The sequence below is a fragment of the Bicyclus anynana genome, chromosome 18 (assembly GCF_947172395.1).
Source record: "Bicyclus anynana chromosome 18, ilBicAnyn1.1, whole genome shotgun sequence".
Taxonomy (NCBI): Eukaryota; Metazoa; Arthropoda; class Insecta; order Lepidoptera; family Nymphalidae; genus Bicyclus; species Bicyclus anynana.
The window spans coordinates 5889751-5901290 of NC_069100.1; the positions used below are offsets into that span (position 1 = coordinate 5889751).

At 36.6% G+C, this 11540-nt stretch overlaps 1 protein-coding gene across 4 annotated transcripts in view; it reads left to right on the forward strand.

Annotated features, from left to right (window-relative positions):
* Positions 1–11194, forward strand: part of LOC112055024 (uncharacterized) — a 33002-nt gene extending 21808 nt beyond the window's left edge. For 2 of the 4 annotated variants that reach the window (XM_052887213.1, XM_052887214.1), the window contains exons 13-18: positions 4802–4912; positions 5328–5416; positions 6130–6222; positions 6683–6742; positions 7610–7775; positions 8054–11194. In XM_052887213.1, the coding sequence (XP_052743173.1) occupies positions 4802–4912; positions 5328–5416; positions 6130–6222; positions 6683–6742; positions 7610–7775; positions 8054–9507 (1973 nt within the window). In that variant the 3' untranslated portion in view covers positions 9508–11194. Of the gene's footprint in view, positions 1–104; positions 1411–4801; positions 4913–5327; positions 5417–6129; positions 6223–6682; positions 6743–7609; positions 7776–8053 lie in introns of those variants that run through there. The other 2 variants (XM_052887215.1, XM_052887216.1) reach the window with 1 other exon arrangement.
* Positions 11195–11540: the final 346 nt, after the last annotated feature.

Sequence of the window (11540 nt, forward strand, 5' to 3'; positions counted from 1 at the left end):
ATAAAATGTTAACATCGTCCTAATTCAATTTACACCTCTATGTATAGTGTTTGTTTGGTGTACAATTAATATAATAATGTAAAAAAACGTTAATTAATTCAAAGGTAACACAAACGTCGCAAGGATGGGCTCCAGAATTCACTCTAGCCAAACAGCACAGTTCGTACAGACACGAAATGATCACGCGCGATGTACGTTCCAGAGACTGGCTTATGGGCTTAGATTTCAGAGAATTTGAACTATTCAACGTCCTGGTGTATACCTCGGAGGAATTGTGGTACGAGCGCGCGGCCATTTGGTTGCCCGGACATTCCAGGTACAGGAACATCGATCCCCTCACCAAGTTGAAGTTACAGAACAAAAAGTTGGAGGGCGTCAACATAGGTAAGTGGAAGCTAGTCAAAATGATCGTCAACGACAAAGGTACACGTATATACGTCGATATGCCGCCATCTTCTGCTCGAGTTCTCGAACTTCACAAGATGCAATTGGGCTATGAGTTGCAAAAAGTCAATGTCTTTCTAAAAGCAGTTGCGATCGACAAAGAAGCGTTTGACGCCGGCCTGAACGAACGTTCTATAACTCACCTTCCTACCCCGAATTTAACCCCCATGCCTTCTATATCTGACACAGTAAAGGACATTGTCCAAATCGCTTTCAAAGGCAACAAGCCGCTAAGTCTAGCGTTAGCGCGAAAAGTTAAAGACACGATCATTTACAAGATGTTTAAATACCATCAGCTAGATGGTCAAAGTCGAACTGACTTCCTCACTTACGGCTTCTGCCAGCCTGGATACTTCTGTTTGTTACCCGAGAATGCTGAAACGAGGAGGTGGTTATGCAATTTGGATCTAGGAAAAATCAATCGCATACCGCTGGTTATTGTCGGGGAGGATGAATGCAAGAATAAGTTTTTGAATATGACCGTGGTTTTGCCACGAATTATGCAAACCAAGCTCGCCTTCGAACGTTTGAAGCAGAGCAATCGTGGTGTCAAGGGGTTAAATTTCACATTATGGAAAAACATGTCGGTCGGTTCCACCAAGCGAGGCGTTTACGAGTTAAACGTTGATATGGATCTGGAGTCTATCGAAACCATCGTCAAGCTGAAATATAAATTGGATTTGGTTGACGAAGGAATCGAGCACATTGCAAATATTGAATCTAATCTCCCTCGGGCGAAATTGGAAGAAACCATCGCCAAATATAAATCGGAACAAAGTGACAAATACGACGTCGCCAATATGGATATCGACTCCGATTCAGATAGTGTCGTTTGTCTTGATTAATTTTAAATTTAATTTAGAAACTAAATAATTTGAGTTTTATGTGTTTTTATTTTACTTTCGTTTGTCATGCAATTTGCACTGCTCGTATACTAATGGTTTAATAAAGTTTCTGTGAAGTAAATACGTGTTGTTTGTAAATTCAGTGGAATGTTGTTGTAGTAAGTAGTAAGCTCAGAGTAATAAGGAATTTGTGTTATGAAAGTTACCGAATAGATGATCAATGAGATGACCTCGAAAAAAGAGTAGAATGTTTTCCAAGAAATATTTTGTTGTGAACGTTCATATACGAGGCCGTAATGACGAATCTGTACCAATAAAGTCAACTATGTAAAGGTAAGTCTATATAAGAGTCTACTGTGGGTGTTGTTACCACTGATTTTAAGGAAATAGTTTGTTTATTGGATCTGCGGGAATCAATTCATTTATCTGGTTGGATGAAGAGCAAGGGCATGTCGAGAATCTCCCTCATGTTAGGGTTCCTTACATCAGGGTGGAAAACGCAACCCTTATATTATAATAACTTGTTTGTGCGTCTGTGAAAAAGAGTAGAAGAAGAATGCGAGAGCCTGATGATCGGCCACTGTCGGTTTTTTATTTATAGTAAAGGTAAAGACACCTTCGTGCTTGGGAATTTAATTAACCAATTACCAACTTGAGATGTTGATCAACATCGATTTAAATAGGTAATTTAATAATTAAATAGTTCGATTTACTGGCATATTAAAACAATGCCGAACCTTAGAAAGAGTATTGGAAACTATTGACTTTTTCAAAATAGTTTTCCAGTTGATTTGGAAAAAAATCAAAATTCAATATTGAAAAATTGTACAATATAGGTGGGCTGGTAAGGTAAGTAACGTGATATATTGTTTTTGGCTTATAACAATATCATGTTTTTAATAAATTAAATGTTTTAGCAAGCCACGGTGCTGTCCTGCTGTCCTGGATTGCATCAGAGTTTCAGGATAAATGGAAGTTAAAGGCCAACGTTGAATCCAATAAATGAAGATTTGCTGAAAACGCCGAAGTTCTGGACTTAAAGGTTAGAATGCAAGGTGTATGTTTTTATTTCCACAGGCATGAAAGATGAAACATGTATTGAAGTTGGTACGTTCTGTAGACATTGATGATTCAGATTTGATATTTGCAAAAATTGTCAGTATTGTAAGTAAAATTTTTGTGCTATTGATACAGCTGGCATGTACTCTAAATTTTCAAATGTGCTGGTTGGTGCTGGAAAGATAGTTACAATCTCGCTTAGTATACTTATAGCAGAACAATTTATGTATTTCAGTTCCTTCACATTTGCCTTCTTCTCTTGTAAAAAATATGTTATTTATCACTCGTTTTAGATCTTAAATAAAGGATCTTGTTTAGTTGGATTTGTCAAGGTTTGTTACAGATCTTTTGAAACAGTTTTTTTCTAGTGAGTTATCATCATCAACGTCATAGTCATAATGTATGTAGATCATATCTCTTAAGGACTCCCAAACAGCTTGACCTGCCTGCAGCCAGCGGCTTCGTTGATGTCATCGGTATACTTAGTTGCTGGTCGACCAACAATGTGCAGCTCTATGTTGCAAAGTCGCCATTCTTCAGCAGTTAGGCTCCCAACTTCCATTTTTTTTTTAATTTCCTCGTTTATTCACAATTCAGCTTTGCAACTTGTTTACATACAGGTGTACTCGTTTAGTTTGATTTACTCGTTAAGTTTGGCTTTTCTTCGGTCTTCTGCAGCTCTCCTCAATTCTGATTTAGTCACGCAGTTACTCCATAGCCCTCTATATTACTCTGAATCTTTTTATGAGAGCTATGGTATGTAGAAACTACTGCATGCATTTACTCAGAAAAACCTACGAATAAACTTAAAATGAAATTGTAATTTAATCTTTGACTTAGCTAAAGATTCAGCATTTGTTGAACTAGTTGTCTTTATCAATTCTATAGCACAGAATTCAGAAGAACCCAGGAACAAACTGGAAATTAAATGTAAATCATCAAGTCAGCATTTGTTGAACTACTTGTTTTTACCAAGAATGACTTTAGCACAGGATTTGCAGGGTCGAAATAATCTTTCTTGTAAGGTTGTTGTTCCACTCGAATGATCGGCCAGCGATAATGCTGGGCAAGGACGACTATGCGCCGTGATATTTAACAGTCGCTTTCATTTCGATTACAAAGGATTTAACCTTTTTTGTAGTTGATGCTATTTCTTTACTACATAATTTGCTTCTAAGAAGCAAAGTCGTTTCTCTTCTCGTCAGTATCCTTTACTTACTTACAGCCTTGTAACATTAGCACGGCTTCGACATTATAATCAGAATCAGAATTAATGCCATATTTCCAACGACGCCAGGTATACAGGGAAGAAACAGACGCTGCAAAATCATTTGAGAGTTAGTAGCCTTAAAAAGCATTTTTGTCTTCTCGTGTCGGTTAGACTAGGAAATTCTGAAAGTGTGAACCTCAGACATCATTTGTCAGTTAGGCGTGAATAGTCAGAAAATGGTTGATTATGTATGGGATGTGCGAAGCTTCGTCAATTGATATAGCGGCATCTAATATTATGCGTCAACGACCATATCTCGTCAGGGGAAAAATACTTATTGTGACCGTTATTGGCCGGCATTTGTCTTTCTCTCGTCTCTTCTACTAGGGAGTTCTTATTTGGATACGTTCATATATTGTGTCCGTTCAGTAGCCAGTCCTTGGAGTAGTTGCAAAAGGTTTGCTTCATAACAGAGAGGATTTTGATTCGATTCCCAGCTCATATTTAGTGAGCAATGCCCCATTGATAGCAGTACGGGATGTTGGTTTAAAAAACTGTAAACAATCAAGTTACTGCAAATGCATCATCACTTACCTCCACCACACAGGTAAGATCGCAATTAAGCTTTTACTAGTCGTTTACCAAGAAAATATCATCATGTTAATATAAGGGGCACTAGGCATAATTACATATTTATTCACGGTTCATCTTTTCAGTCACAACCCTGAACAAAACAATTTTTCTGGATCTCAGTGTCTAATGAAGAAGATAACAAATAGTTTTATATTATGATTCTTGTGAATACGAGTATAGCAGATCATAGTTGCTCCTTAGATTCTAAATTATCCAAGTTTAAAATGTAATTTTTTGGGATATCATGAGGAATCATGTCGGTTTATTTCGAAGGGTTGCTGCGAAACTGAAAAAAAGTGACTGGCGAATTGGGACGATATTACGTCAAGAAAAATATTTTAATAAATAGTGAATGCACATTATACTTGTGCAGTCTAGGTTGAGTGTCTAGACTAGACAAGCTCCACAATCGGCTGCCATATTTACTTAAGGTAAGACATAGGACGATAATCTTCTAGTCTTCATAAATTGAGATATTTCTGGTTTTCGCAGGCATAAATCAGCATAGAATAAACGACATATTAGAATGTGGGAAATACAAAATCTCGTGGTAAATAAAACTCGAGTGTAGGGAGCTGCGAGGTAAAACTCTGTCTACTTATTGTTGCAGAGAATGCGATTGGGCGACAACAGCTGGTGAAGAAACGACCTTTAGAAGGTACCAAAGCCGCTGTATCGTTGGCTAAGAGACAGAAGACTCTCCATTCGGAGAAAGCTGCAGGCATGTTATTTCATTTTATTTAAATTTAATTCAGGGATAAAATGTAGCCTATAACACTCGCAAATAACGTGTCTTTCTAGTGGTAACACAATTGTTTAAAATCGGTTTAGTAGGTCCAGTGATAGAGCCGTGATGGAACCTCTGTGTCCGATTCCGGAGGGTGTGGGTTCGAATCTGGTCCGGCGCATGCACCTCCAACTTTTCAGTTGTGTGCATTTTAAGAAATTAAATATCACGTGTCTCGAACGGTGAAGGAGAAACATCGTGAGGAAACCTGCATACCTGAGAATTTTTTTAATTCAATATGGTGGACTATTGGCCTGACTCCTCTCATTCTGAGAAGAGACTCAAGCTCTGCAAATTTAGCATCCCGGGCTGCCCGGGAGCTATATAATCATAGTATATTGTGTTACAGACGCAGAGGCGGTGCAAGGCGATCCCGTAGAACTGGACGAGCGAACAACGCAAATTCTAGAAGAGGAGCTGCAGGCCGTTATGATTAAGGTAATTGACATGATACAGTTTGGGGGATAGATTAAAGGAAAACTCTCTCATAATGGTATGAAGGCATCGATCTCCTATTAAAAAGTGGATGCACAATCAGCGACCAAAAAACGTCCCCAATCAATGAGTACCAAACCACAACCATTTGCAAATTCAACCTTAAACGTGATGCTTAAGGTTGAATTTGCTCTGAGTTTGGGATGTTATTGGATATTGAACCATATTTAAAGGCCTTTAGGTATAATTTTCTTTACCAATATTCTAAAACTTTCAAAGCAAAAATAGTCAGTTTTTAAGTGAAATTTTCAACATGACTGTGCGTCCTTTTATTATAAGAGGTCAATGGCTTAATTGAAGTAAATTTTTTTTTTAATTTTATGATGATGATGATGATGATGATGATGATGATGATGATGATGATGATGTTAATATTGGATAGAAGCAGGCGTTACTTTGCGGAAGTTCATCATGATTATATAATGATTTATTTATTTTGCTATCATCCGCGAAAAGTCGACGAACCCATGCGACAACGTCACCCAGGTCCGACAAAATACTCTCTACGTACGTTTCACCCCGAATTGCAAAGTCTGAGTATTTTGTCGGACCTGGGTGACGTTGTCGCATGGGTTCGTCGACTTTTCGCGGATGATAGCAAAATAAATAAATCATTATATGTATAGTGATGATGTTATTGATGATGTGTGCGGCAGGTGTGGCAGTCGCTGCCCGACAGCCCGCACTCGGCCGCCGAGCGCTACGTGGCCGAGCGGCTCAGGAACGAGGCCAGTGACGACATTCGGAACGTAAGTCCTTTTTTTATTACTACTAGCATGTCCTCGATTATCACTACATGGTATAAGTGTTCATTCACACGAGCACCAACTGCTACCGACGACTGCAGTCGTCAGTAGCTGTTGCTGACCGACTTCAAAGACGTATTTTAGTTATTTTGATTTTACACAGAATTATTAAACTGATATTCATGAAAATGAAATGGGACCAATCTGGAAGTTTGTTTCAAACATTTTAAAGAATTTCCAAAATTGGGTAATAAATGAGTAACAAACATTAAAAAAAAAACATACGCATCCAATTGAGAACTTCATAATTTTTTGGAGTTCGTTAAGTCAAATCGACCAAAAGCTCTATTGCTTATAGTAATATTTTCGTTTCAACGGTGATGAGGGCATATATTTCTTCTGTCGGAGTCGTTTGATTTTGAAAACAAAACAATTTAATTAAAAGTATTTTGTCGTCCAACAGGTATTAGGTCTCAACGTGACCAAGAGGTTGCTGAATGTCTTCAATCCCCTGTTTTTGAGGGTACGTACAAAATTTACTTTAAATATAAGAAGAAAGAATTTCATGAATGAGTTAATAGTTTATTCATAAAATAAATTATATTTAATACTCGTCATCATCATATCAGTCGTATAGACGTCCACTGCAAGACATAGGCCTTTTGTAGGAACTTCCAAACATCACGATACTGAGCCGCCTGCATCCAGCGAATGTCTGCGACTCGCTTGATGTCGTCAGTCCACCTGGTGGGGGGTCGGCCAACACTGCACTTTCTGGTGGGGGGGTCGCCATTCCAGCACTTTGGGCTCCAACGTCCATCGGCTTTTCGAACTATGTGCGCCGCCCATTGCCACTTCAGCTTCGCAACTCGTTGAGCTATGTCGGTGACTTCTGCGAATCTCCTCATTTCTGATTCGATATCGCAGAGATACTCCTAGTATAGCTCGTTCCATCGCCTGCTATGTGACTCTAAGCCTCCTTTATATATTTATTACTACAAAGCACTAATATAAAAAGCTCCTGAATGTTATGAAATTATTAATTACACTCTCGATCAAGTCATCAATATTTTATTTCATTGTGCTTTCATTTGTGACTGCAAATTGACCCTTTAAATCCCCGTAGCTCCGAAAGTAACGATCGCTGATATCCTTACCTTTATAAAATTGCTTTATTATTAGTATACTCCTAATTTATATACAGTTAAAAAAACCGTCATCATCCCTATTCTCTGTGTGTGAAGTCTTTCAATCCGCATTGGGCCAGCGTGGTGGACTATTGGCCTAACTCCTCTCATTCTGAGGAGAGACTCGAGCTTAGCAATGAGCCGAATATGGGTTGATGATGATGATGATGATGATGACGATGATGATGATGATAACTCGGCAGGTGCATTTCACCCGGCCGCCGGACTCGGCGCACCTGAAGCACTTCCTGAAGAGCCACAACATCAAGGAGTTCAAGCAGCACCAGCACCACCGCAACCTGTACGTGGCGCGCGTGCGGGACATCGCCGACTTCGACCGCCTGTGCACGGCGAACAACCAGAAATGCGGTATGGCAAAAAAAAAATTATCTACAGCCTTTCTTCGGTATGGCAAAAAAATAATTGTACTGTTTAAGTTAACACAAAATTGTGCTTGTGTGCGCATACTAGAGTGTAGGTGTGTAGGTAGTGTAGGTTCAACAACTCGGATTATTAAAATTTCTTGAAATAAGAGAGATGGTAATCGGACCCAGAACCTCCTGAGGAAATAAAACAACGCGTACAACCCACTTTGAAACAACGCCTTATTATTAAGCACAATGTTCTGATTATAATATTTTTTGCAGGAAACGCAAAAGTCACCATAAAGCCAAGCTATAGATTCTCTCAGTTTCCGGCGAAACTTAATACTATCTTTGTGAAAAGAAAAAGTAAAGGAAAGAAAGACAATGAAAACACTGAGGAAAAAGGAGCACCAAACAAGGAAACTGCTGAAACTCCCTCAAATGAGAAAAAAATTAAACAACCGACTGCAACATCTCAGACAAAACAAGTAACTGTTATAAATAAAAATGATCAACCTCCTAAGACAACTATTGCATCAGAGAAAAAGTTAGTGACAGTACAAAGTGAGACGTCTACAGTTAAAAAAGAACAAACGACGTTTACACCAGTAACTAAACCTAAGCCAAATCAGCTGACTCCAAATGTTAAACCGGTTACCACACCGACTAAAGGAAAACCAAATCAAGAAGTTATAACTAAAAAACTTACTGAGTCAACTAAACCAATTGACAAATCTTCAACAATCAACATAAAAGCCAAAGTAAATCAAAATAACCAGGAAAATATAACAACTAAGAAATATATTGAAGCAAAACCGAAACTGGCTGTTGGGCCTAATACAGTAGCGAATATTAAACCTAATTCTAATCAGATCAAAGAAGACGTAGCAAATAACAAAGAAGCAATACAGAAACAGACTGTAAAGCCCGTTACTCCAAGCAATACTAAACCCCAACCCAATGAAATTAAACAAGATGGTGTAACAACTAATCAGGTTAAAGAAAACATAGCAAATAACAAAGAAGTAACACAGAAACCGACTATAAAGGCTGTTACTCCAAGTAATACTAAACCCCAACCAAATCAAATTAAACAAGATGGTGTAGCAACTAATCAGATTAAAGAAAACATAGCAAATAACAAAGAAGTAACACAGAAACCGACTGTAAAGCCTAATCCTAATAATATTAAACCTCAACCAAATCAAATCAAACAAGATGGTGTAGCAACTAAAAAGGTTACAGAAACTACGCCTAAATCAAGTGAAAAATCTATTGCACCAACTGATAATAAACCAAAAGCAAATCCAACTAACCCAAACGTAGCAACAAAGAAAATAAACGAAACAACACCGAAGGCAACTGAAAAAACTGTAGTAGCATCCAATATTAAACCTAAAGAAAATCAAAATAAACAGGAAGCTATAACAACTAAAAAAACCATTGAAACAGCACCAAAATCTGTTGCAAAACCTACTGTAGCAGTAAATAATACACCGAAACCAAAGCAGGCTAATCAAAAAGTTTTAGCAACTAAAAAAATTCAACCAACACCAAAATCACCTGTAAAAAATATAACTAAACCAAAGGAAGTAGCAACTAAAAAAGCTCTAATAACACGAAAATTTATTGCTGAACCTTTTGATGAAACCGATGAAATGAACGATGAAGAAATACTTGCTTTAATATCCACGGGCATCGTAGTTGACGAATGCAGCGGTTCAGATGAAGAATGATATTTAAAAAAACATTACCTATTTTAAACATATATAATTTTTTTTTTTATTGTGTACATGTTAGCCCTTGACTACAATCTCACCTGATTGTAAGTGATGATGCAGTCTAAGATGGGAGCGGGCTAACTTGTTAGGAGGAGGATGAAAATCCACACTCCTTTCGGTTTCTACACGACATTGTACCGGAACGCTAAATCGCTTGACGGTACGTCTTTGTCGGTAGGGTGGTAACTAGCCACGGCCGTAGCCCACCAGCCAGACCAGGACAAATTAAGAAAAACCCAAAAATAGATACATATAAAATATACCGTGTGGTATGAATTAAGGCCAGTTCTTTATTGGTATGAATATTATGTATCTGGCACATTGACCTCTTATAATAAAAGGACGCACAATCATGTAGAAAATGTCACTTAAAATCTGGCCAATTTTGCGTTGGCAGTTTTAAAATTATTGGTAAAGATAATTATACCTAAAGGCCTTTAATTAAAGTCCAATATTCAATAAAATCGCCATTTCAGAGCAAATTCAACCTTAATGATTGAGTTTAAGGTTGAATTTGCAAATGCGACTACTTGAATTGAGTGCCAAGAAGTTGTGTTTGGCACTCATTGAGTGGGGACATTTTTTGGTCGCTGATTGTTACCGTTAGATTATAATCTATCACGCGATATTGTGAACTGCAACATACTCCAAAGAACTGGAACTTGATTGGCTCTGAAATTAATGGTTAAGTTAGGTTAGCTATTTTATTCATATTTGTACTTTATTTTTTTTTTTATTTGTACATTCTTCCTTACAATCTAATAATAACACGTTAAATTGTTAATGTGTAATGTATAAATTGTTCAATATATAGATAATCTAACGGTATTTACAATTTTACAGGTATATATATTTTTTAATAAAGTCAGTTTTAGTTATTAAAAAGTGTATAAAACACCCAGGAAATATAATAAAGTAAAATAATTATAAGGTTTTAGCGGGGCAGACTGAAGATCCATTTTCAGACCCCATTTGAGTTTTGAAAAATCTTTTATTTCTAAGTATTGTTTTCTATTTTGCATATTGTGGTCGTCACAAATATTTCTTTTTTGTTATATAAATAAACAATTTTCTATATTAGTTGCATTAAAAAAAATATTTTATCTGAAACAGAAACTTGTTTGAATCAGAATTCAAGATAATGTCAGACTTTTTCTTGTTCCTGGACTTATAACAACAAAGTTTTATTATAATCGGGAGAATGGTTTAAGAATGCGTAGATACTCATACATAATAGATATCAATTATTATACATTCAGTTATTTGTATAAAAGTTAGTTTAGACTTCATATAAATGAAGATGATTCCTATAGTGTAGCAGTGGAATTTCTTAGTAGCCCTTGTAATTAATTAATATATTAATAATTACTATCAATAGAAAGTAGTTGTAAAAATTCATTTGCCTATATAATGTAGCTAAATATGGTTCCGTGATTAACTCGAAATTTATTAAGAAATCGATTAATATAAAACTATGTTTTAAATTAAGATGTTTTTATTTAAGACTCCTTGCCCTTAAGAGAAATACTTGCTGTTAACGTAGCTTTCCATTGGTGGAAGAATTCAGTAGAGTAGTTAAATAAAGGTCAAAAGTGACTGTTATGCCTAGGGTTGCTAACATTTTTTTCCAATATTTTAAACTATGTTTATTTACTGTTGTTGCATTTTTCAAGATTTATTTGTCTGAAATAAGAGTATTATTATGTCTTTTCACATTTAATTTATAATTTTCGAAAATTAAAAACAATTATTTTTTTAATTTGTTCCTTTAATGTTTGGAACTTAATAATCAGTATTGAAAATATAGTATTTTTGCGTAATACCTATATTTCTCTAATAGTATATAGTACGAAAACCTAAAATATAGTACAATACTATATATTATAGTACGGCTGGCAACCCTAGTTATGCCTCACCCTCGGACTCTAACGGAAACGCCTCGGCTACAGACTACAAGTAGCCTGGAGTATTAGTGTTCTGTGGGCCTG